This window comes from Euprymna scolopes, chromosome 2 (genome assembly GCF_053919585.1).
Source record: "Euprymna scolopes isolate OS-2025 chromosome 2, ASM5391958v1, whole genome shotgun sequence".
NCBI classification, from domain to species: Eukaryota; Metazoa; Mollusca; class Cephalopoda; order Sepiida; family Sepiolidae; genus Euprymna; species Euprymna scolopes.
In genome coordinates this window covers 31,807,208-31,824,331 of record NC_136483.1, presented here as the reverse complement: position 1 = coordinate 31,824,331, position 17,124 = coordinate 31,807,208, and the positions used below count along the sequence as shown (strand labels likewise).

Sequence of the window (17,124 nt, the reverse complement as noted above, 5' to 3'; positions counted from 1 at the left end):
AATAATTTGTATTATCAATTTTATTTTCCTATTTGAATGGATGCATCTTAAACAATACAAAGCCTGGTGAGTACATAGATGGGTGACCATTTGAGAATACCAAGAACTTCACCCAGATGTATCAATGAGTAGCAACTTTGCTGGGAAGTATGACTGGCAACAGACAAGTGTCCTGTCATTTAGATGGTTCAGGCCATCCATTACGTTAATGCTATAAGAAAAGGAATAAGCACCAGACCTTAGAACCATGCAAGCTATCAAAAGGAGTTATTACTCTTAATGTTTTTACTAGGAAATGTATGCTCCCTCCAGTTGCATAATTTTGCTAGCCTGGGTGGATGCTATCATAAGAAAAGGAACATATAATACACTGCTTCTTCCAAAACAAGTAATAATGCCTGGGAGGATGGTCTCAGGCAAAAACATACTACATTATATCCCAAAGAAGGAGGCAATATCTAGGAGTATGGTCATGCAGTAGGACAGATACTGTACTAGCTTTCCAAAAAAGAAGGATGTAATGTTGGAGAGGATGGTATGACCACAAAACAGATACTACACTATCTTTCCTTCAATAAAAGCGATAATGCCTAGACGGATAGTTTTATGATGAATAAACATTATAAACTGCACTATCCTCCCCAAAGAAGGAGGCAATACCTGGGAAGATGGTATCATGACAAGAGAACAAAAACTATTTCATGACCAATCGTATAGCAATGTTTGAATTATAATAACATTGAAATTAATAAACTATATGTATTGGCCCTTAAAAGATCGTATAATTAATAGAAGTAATAATATAGTTCCGATTTCAAACAGAAATATATGAAATCTTTATTACTAACAAGCAGGACTTGCTAACCGGCGTTGTCTAGTGGAAGCATACCCCTTTCGTCTTGTAGGAAAATTTTAAGTGCAGTTGTTGTTGTTGCCAAACACTCAACCTCCTCATGTTAAGAAAGGCTTTTGGAATGGTCACTGGCAACATTCCCATGTTAAAAACAGCTTTCAGAATAGACACCCCATTTTGGAATTGGGGGTGACTGTCAAAATATTTTCCACATATTTAACTTTGATAGTTGCTGTCAAGATCCCCACGTGCAAATAGGTCCTGGATATGACCTTAAACTATATCCAGTGGTGAAACCCCAGCTTGCGGGTTCTGGGGGGTGTGGAGCCACCCTTTAATTACCATTGCTCCCAGGTCCACTCTGACCCGGAGTGGTAGTACCTGTTAGGGTCCCAACTATGGGTTAAATAGAAACTGACTTGAAAACAACAAATATATTCTATTAAAAAATTTTTCTTCAAAATCTTTGGATTCGGCATTAAATAACCTGAAAAGGGTTGATATATGCCATGAAACAAAAACAACAAAAAACCAAAGCAAGTGCCAATACTATGAACCAAGATGTTAGTTAGGGGGGGGGCAGTGTCGGTCGGATATAATTAGATTTGATTTTTGTCCGTGCATACTAATCTGGCCGCCAGTGATATAGATAGTACATAATACAGGCTTTATATGGCAAAAACTACTTGCATCTGCCAAATATAACTCAGATTTTCTTGATTAAGCTCTTCATGGTGCGAACAGCTTTCAGAACGGACACCTTCAACTCCTCTGGTCACCCGCAACATCTCCATATTAAGAACGGCTCTTGGAATAGACACCCCATCCTGGGAGTGTGAAGATTCATTGGTTGGTTGGGTTTTTTTTTTACAGCATATCAACCCTTTTCAGGTTATTTAATGCTGAATCCAGTGATTTTTGAAGAACAATTTTATAATGGAGTATATTTGTTTGTTTAAGTCGGTTTCTATTTAACCCATAGGTGGGGCCCCAACAGGTGCTACCAGTCTGGGTCAGAGTGGACCTGAGAGCAATGGTAATTAAAGGGTGGCTCCACACTCCCCAAAGCCCGCAAGCTGGGGCCTCACCATCGGATATAGTTTAAGGGCATATCCAGGACCTGAGTGCGAAGAGTTTTGCTCAATTTATCATGCCATAATATATGATGGCCAAAGCAAAGATTCCAAAAAGAAAGTTCGTCTTGTTTACTAATATTAATTCATTTTGTCAGCATAATTTAGGATGCTGAAAGCAGTCATAAAGAAAAAAATGAAAGTTCGTTTTGTTCACTAAGATGCGTTCATTAAGTCATATAATAATATTGCAAACAGTGAAGAAAGAAAATCAGCGACTTATTTCCGAAGTTTTATTATGAAAACTTTTTTGGGAAAAGAAAAAGTAAATGTTACGGAAAGGTAATGTAAACATTCGTCTTTAACGTCCCGAAAATGTGACGATAGTAAAGTTCTTTTTGCAAACAATGTGCGGCGATAATGTGTGTGTAGTTAAATGTCAGGGTTTAACTTCGTATAGTTATGATTACGAGAGTTCTGAAATATTTTTTATTTGCTTTAACATTAAGAAAGCTTGATTTACGTAGATGTAGAGGCCATGTTGGTGGAGACTTGAAGTGTTCGTTTTTAATATCAGTATGTGTAATCCAGAATAACAAACTTTTACGTTTTCAGCCAATGAGAATACCCGGAATGTAAGTAAGGAGAAATCATTATTTTCGAATAGGGAAGTGTAAAGATACTTATAAGTCTGTCAGTGTACGATGCAGTTAATATAGTTGTACTGTGTATATTTTTTATGTGGTCATCACTAGGCGTGGGAGTAGTACTTTTTTTGTTTAGAGGAAAAATAACAGCTACTTCCAGTGTAGCTCTTTGCGATAGTGATGATGTCACTCCTAGCATTAAATGTAGGGTTTTATTATAACGAATTAATATGTCTATAATGTCGTTTTATGGTTACATAAGATAGTGTCTAATGGTGTGGGCATAATATATTTGTATGTGGCATCTGTTGTAAACCTACTGTTTTTTAATCAAAAGGGGAATTTCTGCAATCAAATTATTATATATAGGGATAACATTTTCAGATATTCTTTTTTTTAAATTGTTATTTTGTTCATTGAATAATTCTTACGTTTTTTTTATTTCCTTTTTTACATTTTTCTTGACACTTCTGACACTTTCCAGAGTAAGCGCTTCTTTGTCATAAGAAACAGCTGCATCTTTGTGACAAAAAGAATGTATCTGTTCCGTTTCATCAATATCGATAATCGAAATTGATCCTCTATTTTAAGGCAAATAATTCCCAGGTGTTTTATGCATCCATGCATCTCTACAGGAGGCTCTGTTCGTCAGTCAGTTCTGTCACACTCTGTTTTGAAATATCATTTTTCAATGCTAATTAAAGAGATACTCGTACACCTTTTTTTAAATATATCAAAGCATTATTACAAGATACTCTGTCAGTTAGACTATTTTTTATTTGTATTTTATTTTAATAATAGGTTATGAGGGTCAATCCTAATGAATTATTTGGAACCAGAGTTCCCAAGGCAGTCAGAGGTTTAGGCAATTCCTGCGATGGCACTGGAAACATCAGTAATTTTCTTTTAATTTTACCATCTTGAAACACTCACCATATCTAAACACAATGAGGAGCCGTGGTACAACGGAACAGTTGTCTATGAATGAGGCAGTTATCTGTGTGTATGTTTGTATGTCCAGTTACATGTAAACAACAAAATAAATAACCATAGAGTTAGTATTTTGTACATTGGCATTGCATAATAGTATATAAAATCTAGATAAAATACATATTTTTTACTTTAAACTGCTGCATATTTTGTCGGAGAAGGGTCAATTTATGTACTAACTAAAGCAAAGTAATTATGTTTTTTTTTAAATTACGAAGTTAATTTCCTTAAGCCAACTCATTCCTTGAGGAAGCTATTAAAATGAATTGTTTGTATGCTCGGAGAGAGGAATGGTCAACGGAGTGAGAAAGAGAGAAAAATAGAAGTTTTAATAGAAATATGTTACAATTTTGCTCCAGGCAACGCTAGGTAGCTCAGCTAATATATATATGACAGATTTAGTTTGCAACAACCTTGCAAACAGTTCCTATATTAAAGCATTATTTCAGATAGGAGTAATTGCAAAGCGTTAGTCACATGCACACACATCTATATATCTATAAAAGTGACATCTATATATCTATAAAAGTGACATCTATATATCTATAAAAGTGACATCTATATATCTATAAAAGTGAAAATATCTGTCGGTGTGTGTACACTTCCCTACCAAATAACTCTGTCAATTTTCGGTCTACAGACTCGAAATTTAGCAAAAGGGGTATTGAGATTTGTGAAAATCTTTTTAATTGCTTTTTTTGGACAGAAATGTGGCTGTTAAGGGGTCAAAGTTCAACGATTTGACTTTTGAGAACTACCAAACTCCTCCATCAATTTTGTGTCTAAACACTTGAAATTTTAGATGTAGGTTATTTGGACATGGATCTAACTTAATAACTTGATTTGAGTCCCAAACAAATGTTAAGGGGTCATAAATGGGGTCAAAGTTTTTTAAAAATTTACCTCTGCAGTCTCTACCAAATTACTCAGCCAATTTTTGGTCTAAACATTTGAAATTTTTATATAAAGGGTATTTAGACATGCAACAAGCATTCTACTCAGTTTTTGGGCGAAAATTTGGCTGGCAAGAGGTCAAATTTGAACTTTGAAGACTCTACCAAACTCCTCTGCCAATTTTGTGTCTAAACACTTGAAATTTTAGATGTATGTTACTTAGACATGGGGCGAACATTTTAATTTGATTTGAGCCCAAAACAATAAATGTTAAGGAGTCAAAATTGAGGTCAAAGTAAAAAAAATTGATCTCTGCAGTCTCTACCAACTTTTCTCTATGGTAATTAAAAAAGCCTATTATATAGAAAGGCATTACCATACATATGCACACTTTTTAATATATACATATGCACATAAAGTTATGAACAGTACACAGGGCCCGAGCAAAGTCGGGCAGAACTGCTTGTATATAAATATTTATTGATACACACACACACACACACACACACACACACACATTTGAAGTAAATATCCCTATCCTTTGTTTTTTGTTTTGTTTTGTGTTTCTGAAATGCTATCCTGTATTACTGTCGTTGACCACACTGAATGCTTCAGTGATGTCAAACTACCAGATAGGAGCCATTATGATTACCAGATCAGTCACATGACCGGTGATGCATAGCTTTCTCAGTGAAAGGTTTGCGATCTTAATAAATGTGGCTGGATGACTCGCTACCTCGGTAAGATCATTCATATTTCATCGAAATGTCTTAAATGTCTATCTACATGCACAGTTTGGCGTTTTCTGTTTGATTTATGTGGAGGTTATAAATGCTTGTCAGTATTTTTTATTTTCAAAATCATTCTCGTTTTTACCTTTTTAGGAGCAAACAAAAATGCTTCAGATTCTGTCTTTGGTGAGTTTTCTTATTCATTTTTAACAAGCAAAAATGTCCATGTTTGGATTACAGACAACAACGTGGACATTTTTACTTGTATCAGAGAACTTATTATTAATAAGGGTTTAAAGTTTTCTAACACCAGTGCACTTTAAGAGTTTTACTAACCTAAGCGTTTTTTTTGTTTTTTTTTTTTCAAATAAACCTGCAATTTTAAACAGAAAACTGATGTACATTAAATTGTATTTTTTAATCACTAAACTAATGATGGACGTAATATATTTTTTAATCACTAAACTAATGATGGACGTAATATATTTTTTAATCCCTAAACTAATGATGGACGTAATATATTTTTTAATCACTAAACTAATGATGGACGTAATATATTTTTTAATCACTAAACTAATGATGGACGTAATATATTTTTTAATCACTAAACTAATGATGGACGTAATATATTTTTTAATCACCAAACTAATGATGGACGTAATATATTTTTTAATCACTAAACTAATGATGGACGTAATATATATTTTTAATCACCAAACTAATGATGGACATAATATTTTTTAATCACTAAACTAATGATGGACGTAATATATTTTTTAATCACCAAACTAATGATGGACGTAATATATTTTTTAATCACTAAACTAATCATGTACGTTATATGTTATATAAGATGTCCACACGACAAGGCATTGATTAGAATATGCACATTTCCTTGAGGTTTACATTTAAATACTGGACACACTTAAATTAATTTGAAAATATCACAAATATTGAAAAAAAATTGTGATGACTATAAATAAAGTCAATTCCAAATTCCATGAGAGGTTTCCGAGGTTGCTTGATAAAATTTGGAAGCCAAACCGGCCAAAATGTTGTGCAAAACTGACTCTATAAATGATAAGAAGCAAATAATATCTTGTATATTTGTTATTGCTCAGATTGCTAAATCATGACATGATAAAAGATGGCTATGACATTATGGTGTAGATATTTCTTATTTACAACGTAACAATATAATTAAATGAATGTATAGTAAACAGGAGACTATAATACTTAATAGTTGGGTGAGTTTGATATTTAGCAGTTGGTAAAGAGAAGAGTGTACCACCTAAAACAAGTTGGGATATTTATAATCCAACTTAATCAAAAAATTAGGAAAATTATTGTTTCTTTGGAAGAATTGTAACTTTACATTCGCTGTGCATAAATTTTACTTAGTAAACTTGAAATAAAAAATGATCAGGAGGAAAAGAAAACATAGAGCCAAGAAAAGTATTTAAATTATTTTCAGCAGTTGTCCATTAAAAAGGGAATTATTAAAATCCCATGGAACTCACAAGAAAACAAAAAAAAATAATAAAATGAATCCCGCATCGTTTAGCAAATACAATTTTTCAGCTTCCATGAATTATTCTGTTTGTTTGTTTTTTTATTTATTTATTTATTTTTTGCCACTGAGGCAGACATTACAGAAGATTGAGTAAAACCTTATCAATTTAAAAAAAAAAAAACTTCTTTCTTAGGCGTACAGTGTATTTTCCCCTCGGTTAAATAATAATTAAAATTCTGAGAAAGAAATAAAAGTGAAAGGGAGATAAAAAAAAAAATGATTTACATTCTCTCAAGAATAAAGGCTAATTTTGAACAAACTGACATACCCATCTATATCAGGTCAAAGGTTATAACCAAGGTTACAGAGTTGAAATGTATAAGATCTGACTCCGATTCCTAGCATCACAAAATATCCAACTTCAACTGTGAGTACATATTTTAAAGTTTTTCATTATTCAGATTAAAAAGAAACAAAAACTGATCCGAAATCCTCCAATTCTTGTAACCCTGACTCCACAATCCTGGTTATATATATTTTTAATTACATATATTTATAGAGCTTCACTAACTCGAATAATTATGGTTTGTATTTATTTAGTTGTTGGAAATAAACGTGTGATTGTTTTCCATAACAAAAGCTTCTGTAAATTTTTCTAATCTCTTTCATTTCTCAAACCAACCCCCTTCTACCTGTGTCGCATTCTTCTATGTTCTCTTTTCTCTTAAGATATATTATCTGCCATCTATTTTGGCCATAGTATGTGCCTTCTTCCATTTCCAATGGATGATGCTATCTATTCTCCTCCCTCTCCATTGGGCCACACCATCAGCTTTTTTTCATTCTTATGGACCATATTGTCTGCCCACTCCCTTAGACCAAATTAACTTAGACAGGCTATGAAAAACAGAGATGGAAAAAAGTTATACCGATAGACATAAATCTACGAATTTACCTATGATTATATATACAGTTTTTCTGTTATTTAAGAAATAAAATGATTTATAATAAAAGTGAGTACAACCGATTTGATTGGATTTTTACTTCGTTTTGCATTTCAACAGTTGGGTTGATAATGAGCTTTTGTTTTTACTTAGGTGGGGAGTCACCGCTTATCAATTCCTGGAGGTCACTCTAGGATAAAGGTTAATAAGTGCTAGGTAGATAGTGACACAACATGGTCAGTAATGATGGAACTTGGATATGACTTGATTATTAAAGAGAATGGCTCAACAAGAATCTTACATTAGATTTGAAAATGACTATGTTATAGTCAGCTGTGAAGCAGCCACATGGTATTGTGTTCCACAGACATACAGTTCTAGGAAAGAAACTCTGCTCATTGAATCTTCGCTTAGTTTTAGGCACAAATGGAGAGTGAGGGAAATTGTTGCCGGTTGTTGTAGGTAGACGAGTACGAGTATTTGTTGAAACATTTTACAGGAGGGAGTATCATGGCCTGAAGCTCAGTCGAGCACCTATCATAAAAGTAACGATAGAGCAGAGACAGACTCGCAATATCTCTTTTGTAAAAAGGAGGAAGTAGAGAAGCGGAAAGGTCCTCACCCACTAAATTTCAAAGATAGTTTGTATCCTGTCAATACAGGAAAGGGTACGCTTAGATCTTTAAATCATTTGTGAAATAGGGTTATGTATTAAACATCTGACTCTAAGATTGGTATCACAAGTCCGATTTCAAGTGTGCCAGGGAAACATAGATTTAAATGTTAAAAAATCCAACGTTTCAATTATGCAATGTACACCTACAAACACAGACCTTTGGGCCGAGATCACAGTCTAGTATCTGTTCTTCAGATGCTGCACTTCAATTTCTTGTTCTCTCTCAATGGAGGAGACGTCCTTCAAGACTGAGACAATTTTTAATTTTTGTTCGTTTTCTCCACGATAAAAAACCACCCTGGTGTCTAACTCTGTCTCGTGGGGAGACATTGTAAATAGGAACTTAAAACGGTTAAGACGAACATCTGCCAATAGCTTTATATTGTGAAAACTAAGCATTGGTTGATTGTGACTAAAAAAAGTTGGTTATAAATTACGTCAATTTAATCATTTTATTCTCATTTACACTCTTAACAATTTGTTTCTGAGGTTTCAAGGGTAGTAATAGAGATATTAAGAGTGCAGCACACAAATCCTTCATCCTAGGAAATCCCTACATAATTTATGTTTAATAACGTTGGAAAAGAAGAGAGAACTACCTTCATTTTTCTGCACGATTATTTATTAAATAAACTAGTAGAATAGATTGAACTCTCTAGCCTTATTAAGTTCAGAATAAACAATTAAAAAAAAAAACTTGCTTTAATGGAAATCGCTCCAGGCAAGGTATGAAGCCACTTGATGTAGGGAGCTGAAAAGAATATTATTTCAAGGTAAAAAAAAAAAAATTAGCCCTCCAAAATTACTTTCAGTCTTAATCACCCCCTCGCCTAAATTAGGTTGTAATGCCTCGAAGATCATCTTCCATGACAGGTGTCGCTATTTCCAAGTACAAAATTTATTTAAAGAAATAATTTATTGAACTGATGGCACAACTCGCAAACGTCTATTTCTAAAAGTAATACCCTCGGTAATGTTCGTGTCTGAATCTTTAAGTGCCATATAAAAATTTGCAGCAATTTTCGTCACCATGGTAACCGGCTGTGTCACTTCTACTGTTAGGCAGACATGAAAACATTTAAACATAAATTCATGGAATGTATTCTTTTATACCGAGAATATAAAGGATTTCGTATAGCATTAACTGGCACGTTCAAGCCCAATATTTTTAGCAAAATCAGTCGTTAAATTTTACTAGCGAATAAAGCTGGGAATAAAAAATAAATTGTTATATAGAAAGAAATAAAATAAGATTGTAAGAATCGAACATTGGTGAGAAAATGTGTCATTGACTCCAAAGTTTGTTTCAAAAATGTCATTCTGTTATTCCAAGAATTAAAAATGTCATTCTGTTATTCCAAGAATTAAAAATGTCATTCTGTTATTCCAAGAATTAAAAAGCTATGCTTTTGAAATAAAATGAAGCAGTATTTTAAGCCTTTGAAAATCGATACTGTGAAATGAAAAAATGTTAAATAAGTATCGAATTTATCAAGTGTGATCTGGATTTTATTTTATTTTGTTTCTTTGTTTGTATCTAAATCTTATGGCTTGACATATTGAATGAATAAAAGTAACAATGGAAAGGAGTATGCTGATTGTTCTTTTAATTAAGAATGCAAAAAAATAATAACTAATCAAATACATAATCAAAACAGCTTTTAGAAAAAAAATCTAGGTGACGGGAGCGTTCTGTATTTAGGTGGAAAATATAGAGTAGCTAACGGACAATAGCAAGATCGAAAAATATGAAATAATACGATGTTATGAAGATATGTTACCTATGAAAAATATTTCTCAGTTAACATGAGTAGCAGCTGTAGTTGATTCGAGCAAATGAAAATTATTCTAATTTCTTGTATAACTATGTTAGGAAAAGCTGTTAAGTTGATAAAATGGAAACCTTATTAAAAGCAAAGAAAATTAACACTTCTTTGCAAAAAAAGTATGCATCACGAATTAACCGAAATCACTACCAAAACGAATTCACATATGCAGCTTCTGTTGTCAATGAAATAGGTGAAAAAATCAGTTTATTATAAAAGGTATATGATTGTATCTCTCATTATCTTCACCATATGAGATCACAACAACTCCAAATTCAGTTCTTGTGTTTATGCCTCAAGTGGATCTTCATACAAGCGGCTGATCTTTTAACCAAACAAGTCAGTCCCTAAAACTTGTGCTGTAAAGCAAGAACGAGTGTTGATATAAGATTTTTATCAATGAAAATATAAGACATAGTTATTGGGACGTTAAATCATCGCAGAAAAGCAATGTTCGGCCTGGTAAGTACCAGATGGGTGACCATTTAGGCATACTAGGCACTGTATGTAGAAGGGCTGACTCCTGCAAGAACAGCAAAAAACCTAACGTTATCGTCTCCCCTGACCGAGATATACATGTGGCTTGGGATCGTTTGTGAATTTAGTATTACCTTGACACTTCCTCCTTTGGAAGAATCCAATTCAACCCACCTAGTGTGAATGCCACTGGGATATCGATGAAGTTGTTTCAAAATCTACTTTGCAAAATTCTCACGTCGTTGATGTCAAGTGGCTGCCTATTCATTACAATTTGTTTCTGGGGTTTGAGATATTAAAATAGTTGGTTGCATTTCCAATGGTGCTTAAATTAGGGCAATGGTCTCAGCACGTTACACAAATCACTTTCAAGCTGGCTATACATGAAACATTTCGGTGTTCTGTGATCACTCATGTAGAGAAGATAATAATCTGACCATAATCTGAATTGCGTCAGGAAGGACTCAATCACCCAGTTATGTCATATTTGGTAAAATGATTAGTATTAAAGTTTGCCCATAAATAGTACAAACGCAACACTTGTTGAAGAAATCGACTTTTTTTATTATGAATCCCATCACAATAGTTTCTAATATGTGTTGTGTACCTGTTTCAATTTCGAAATCCTAAACAACTATTTTTTGCATTTGACAGTAATTTACCTATATAAATCTCTATTTATATATAAAGTTACGTATTTGTATATGTTTATAAATTTGTATGCACAGGATTCACTCCTAAACTAATGAAGCGGTCATTATGACTGTTGGGGACACAGCTACTAGGTGTAAAGGGTCGTAATGTGGGTTGTATTTTAATTTAATGCAAAGAGATAAAAAGAAACCCTTCACAAAAATTTAAATAAAATTTTTAAAATATGCATTAATAAATATTTCCCAAATGTCAGATTATCTAGAGTATTTTAGAAAATTTATATTTTTCAGATTTGCATTGAATTTGATTCATAGTCATTAGATATCAATTAAATAGTATTCCTTGCATTTCAATTTCTGCTTAACACCCCTTAAACTTAAGCCTTAAATTTTAGACATTTTTCTGTACGTATGATATAATGGATTTTTATGAAAATTGGAATGAGGATACCAGGCGTAAGGTTTAGTATGATTATATCTTGACCTTAATCTTCATAAGGGACATAAAATGTATGCAAAACTATTTGAGGTTGTTTGAGAAATTCATTTTATTTGTCCTGAGACGAGTATTCTAATTCAACATATATTTAAGTGAATAACACCAACACCAACACCTGTTTTTTTATTATATAATTTGTAGGTAAATTGAGAACCAATATTCGTAGATGAAACTGAAGTTTTGTTTTGTTTGACAATATTTGCAAAAAGAAAGGTTTGTGTAAGCAGAGAAAGTTCTTTAGGTGGAAATATGTGTAATTTGTAGTGGCAAAATGTTTGTTTATGTCGCTATGTGTAACTCTCTGTTCGCCAAACAAAATCATAGCAACCATCAGCAGTAGCTAATTTGAAGTATTCGTACTATTTGTAAATAAGACAGCAATTCGCTTTAATTATAAAAGTTGTAGGTACGTTGAGAAGCAATGAAGAACGTATGCTGTAATTTCTAACGATACTGGCACATGGGAAATAGCGTGAAAATCAATATCTCTAAAATGGTTGTTCAGATATCATTTCTAAAACCATACCGAATCAATAGATCTTTGTACATATAAAGAGTTCAATATCTTTTGAAATAGAACTATATCACAATAAATTCATTTGACTTATTTTTATTAATGAGCCATTACTTCCCAAGCCCCAGAGGCCACTCAAAGATAAGGATCACTTATGAATAAATAAAAAAATATGTATATATTTTTCTATTTATTTATTTAACTTTATTCTGGCACCGCTTCAAAAGTCTGATGATGTGTGTAAAAAAACTCCAAGGCACATATACTTGATAATAGTTTTTACACTCTCAATTATTAAATTTCTAAAGTTATTCATTTTTTTGTACTAATTAGTCACTGCTTATGAAGGCCAAAAGGGAACTTGAGGATAATAGCTAATGAGTTTGTCAGGTAGACGGTAATACAGTACCCTGAGAATTGGAGATGATGGTTGGAAACTGGGTGATATTTGATTATTTAATAGGACATATCAACAAGAATTTGTTAACATTGGACTTGAAAACTTATGTTGTGGTCTGTTAGGAGGCAATCTTGTAGTGATATGTTCCTCAGGTGGGAAGTTCTTAGAAATAAACTTTGTTCACAGAACACTTTATTATTGTTTCCTGGATATCCATTATATATATATGGAACCAGATTTGCAGGGATACTATTTAGGGAGTTGGGCAGCGAGATGTCTATTCACATTATATTTGAATTTCTGCATGTAAGTGCGGGAGAGAATTCCAAAGTGCAGCAGTCCAAAGTAAAAAGGGATTCGGCATCTAGGGATCTTTGCAGTAGAGGTGGGATTTTTATGCTTGTCAGGTTTGTCGGGGAGATTGTCATTGAGAGGGTACTAGTGTTCAGAGTCTGTCAAAGCTCTTGCCATTGAAATACTTGTAAAACAAGCACAACGATACCACATTTCGGCGATAGGGTAGAGGTTGAAGTTTAGTTGACAGTTCAGGACCCACTAGGTTGGTGATTTTTTTTTTTAACCTTGTCCAGGAGTGAGAGACTAGTGGCAGATGCGCCATTCTAGATGTGGCAACAATACTCCATGCATAGGCGAACCATGGCCTTGTAATGATACAAGATACTCTTAGGTGTAAGTAATCTTTAAGCACGGTAGAGAGAGCCCACCTTCCTTGCAGCAGCCCTAGAAATTGCTTCAATATATCTTTTCTTATTCATGTTGTCTGTGAAGGAAGTACTTTCAGGTAGTGTATAATTAGCCATAGTAGTTGAGAAGGTTTCTTGTAATTATTCAAGGAAATAAGCTTAGCCCCATTCCACTACAGTCTGAAGGTTTTCCTCTAGAGTTTTAACAGTTTCCTTAGATATATGTTAATTCGTTTTACCCTCGTCATATATCCAAATATAAGAGAATATTGTAGTTTACTTGAAGCATTGTTTTACTGTATAAAGTATTATTATAAGATTATTACAATAAAGAAAAGGTGGTAAAAGTATATATATATATATATATACTTTTACCACCTTTTCTTTATTTTAATAACCAATAACCTTCTACAATATACTTATAGTCTTGGAATCTTTTTTAACCTTGAAAATCATATACATTTTTTTTTTTACGTTTTAGTCCTTCATTGGAAACTTATATTGCCAGAAAGTCATTTAATATCCTACAATCGCTGAATCAACTTGCTTTCGTGAACTCTCAATAGTCAAAAGTTTTTAGGGATCATCAGTTGTTTGCTATGAAACACTGTTTGGGGGATTTCAAAATAAAACAGTAAATTAAATCATGGTTCCCCAGCAGTGTTGATCAAACATCATCTCCCTATATATATAATATATATATATATATATATATATATATATATATATATATATAATCTCAGGATTTGTTGGAGCTACTTTTATATAAGCTGTAGCACATATTACATTGTTGTTTGAACTGTCAATCACAAGCTGTGTTCAAGGTAATAAGTTTAGTAATTGGTAGGAAAATATTGATTTGTACGATTCTTAAAGTTCTAAAAACATAAGAAGAAAGAAATGAAAGCCACTCAACTGTATTGGATCAATTAAGCTTATTAATTCTCTTTTTATTAAGGAGGTGGGGATAGAAAAAAAATGAAAATTCTAAGATTCTGCTAATGTCATAAAAACCTAATATTTTGTCTTCAAACATAAAAGTAGCAATTGTTCAATCGCTCCCATGAAGATAATTTTTGTTTATAGAAATCATTCTAGAAAAGGCATGAAGCCACCTTATGTAAGGAACTAAAAAAGAACACCACCTCAAGTTCAAAAATTATTCAATCAATGTTATATGGATAGCCTCCAACCGAGAAAACAGCAATTATTTCTCCTTTTTCAGAAACATCACTAGTAAAGGGCAAGATAAGGAAAGCAAGAATTATGAGGCTGCTGAAAGTATACCCAAGGTCCACTTTCGACTTTCTAATTATAATTTATATCTGTTGAACATATCAAACTAATATATGTTGAACATATCAAACTAATAGCAGAATTCAAATTGTTAAAACGTGATATAAATATGATTTAAATGGGTATAGGCCAATGAATTCCCTTTCCTTGTGTTCTATGCATTCAAGTGGTACAGGCATTGGTGGCTATGACTCTCCATCTTCCTTTGAGGCATTTCAGAAATTCATTGTTGCTCATCATTCAGAAACTCATCCACGCTGTGTCTCAAAAGTGTTTGATGTATTGCTATAACTCTATACAGACAGTAGGTTGCAGTTTCGTTCTGTCCGAGCAATGCTCATACTGGGTGAGTGTTCTGACCATTGTTCCCAAAAGAATCTTCTGCCTAGCACAAGATACGAAATCACGAACAGAATTATTCCTGATTGCTTCAGCATAACATCAGTCACCTGCTTTCCATAACCTCATATTACCCTGATCGGGCGGCTAATGTGGGTTCTCGACTTTATCTAAGGGTCTCCTATAGTCCATCAGAGGGAAGGAGGTGTCTTACTTTTCTTTTGAAAATAGTGCTTTCCCATCATCCTATACAATGCCTCGTATTCTCAAATAGTCACCCATCTAGTACTGGCCAGGTGCATCATTGCTTAACTTCAGTGATCAGTCAAGAACCAGTGTGTCAACGTGATTAAGCCGTACCCTTCTATGCATAGAAATCATGAAAAACAACTCTGTAGTCGAGTTAAAAAACGTTGCCAGCTGTCAACACCTGCCAGAAAGAAAAAAAAAACATGACCCGTTTTTTTTTGTTTTTTGTTTTTTAACTCTCTCTCAAATTAAATTAACGCTTTACTAATTTTAAAGGAATTCCCAACTTTGGCCTCAGCACATTATTTTCTATGTATGTTTATAGAAACTGGTATTTTCGGATTTCTATCGGTTTTAAAAGATGTATACAATGAAATAACACCAGTCGATAAACAAGCTAAAAAAAAAAAAAAAAAGGATATTGGCAGACTTGGGCTTGCATCTAAACTTGATTTTTGAATTAAAGCAAAAGACTGTCCATAATACATGACCCACTTTGAAGCTATTAAAAATTCCAAGACCTATGTAAACGAACTATAAGAATTCTGGCATTCATTTATGCCACATTAAATAGAACTTCTTTGTTCTCTGTTATTTCTTCTCTTGTAAGTCATTGGTACTCTTGAGGGCATACAGATGAATATATGTATTCGTCTTCCTGTTTTTGCAAAATATTATGACTTCAGTTGGACTACATCAGTAATGATCACTATTAACAATATCCATGTCAGCGGAACCAAAAATTCTTTTCATTACTTTCTATTTATTCAGGAAGTTTAAGTAATGTAACCCCGGTGCTACCAGTAGATCAAGTTGACTGAAGATATTAGTTTCCTGATTTAAATGCATCAAACATCAATGTTATTGTTTTTTTTTTTCTTTCTCTTTGTAAAACTCAATCATGTTCTGTAAAACCCAAAAGAAATTTTCTCTACAAAGCAACCAAATACAATGAATAAATATTTGAAGAACTTGAAGAATCAAGTATTTTGTCAAAATAATTGGACTCAAAAAGGGTTGAGAATCCATAAAACAAAACAACCAAACCAAACATAATGAATAAATATTTGAAGATATAAACAACTTAAAGAATAGAAACTGTTTTCCATGATACTGATTTTGGCATTAAATAATCCAGACATGGTTGATATGCCGTAAAACGAAACAACTAATCAAACCTTAACTGATGCAACAATTTTCAGCATGAACTTGACATATTCAACTTCCCTTAGTGTTTTATAATGATTTTCAAATATACTCCTGTGGAAATCAGATGCCCAAGTTAAACTTGATTTACTATGGATACACTGTTAGTCTAAAAAAAAACAACTGATCTCAAATTCTCATGAAAATTTAAAATTAACATATCTCAAGTTCCATTTAATGGCAATATTGTTGGCTACAATGGTTAGATGATTTACTCATGCCAATAAACTTGATCCAGTGCTGAACAACGTCTTCCACTTGATCACTCGTCTGAAACCTACAAACCTGAGCCACCTACATCGTCTTACTGTACCTGTAGATATCAGACACGAAGTTGCAAGCCAAATAAAGATCCCAAAACAATTTTCTACATGGGCCCAAGAATTTTCCTCAGTCATGTCCCACTCCTAACAACATCTCGGGATGAAACCAAGGCTTTTGGGGAAAAAGTAAGAAAGACCCCCGCCCTATTGACATAGGAATCTTCCCTTTTAAAGTTCTCTCTCCTGGCTTGGAAGCACTGAATCTAATTGTCTGAGAACAGGAATTGAAAGCTGCTACTGTTGATTCACTCTTTACATTACTCAAATCACAGACATACGGTTGTTTATCAAAACCTCCATCTTTGTTTTTCAGTCAA

The 17,124-nt window shown here is 33.2% G+C and overlaps 1 protein-coding gene across 5 annotated transcripts in view; it reads left to right on the top strand.

Annotated features, from left to right (window-relative positions):
- The window catches only part of LOC145290459 (uncharacterized), a 565,155-nt gene that overhangs the window by 325,039 nt on the left and 222,992 nt on the right, over positions 1–17,124 (top strand). For 3 of the 5 annotated variants that reach the window (XR_013869319.1, XM_080136489.1, XM_080136488.1), the window contains exon 2: positions 5,342–5,374. The exons of 1 other annotated variant lie outside the window; for it this stretch is intronic. Coding sequence is in view for 3 of the 4 variants with exons in the window: in XM_080136489.1 (XP_079992615.1) it covers positions 5,342–5,374 (33 nt within the window). In the remaining variant the exon portion in view is untranslated. Of the gene's footprint in view, positions 1–5,080; positions 5,198–5,341; positions 5,375–17,124 lie in introns of those variants that run through there. One more of the 5 variants, XM_080136490.1, reaches the window with a different exon arrangement.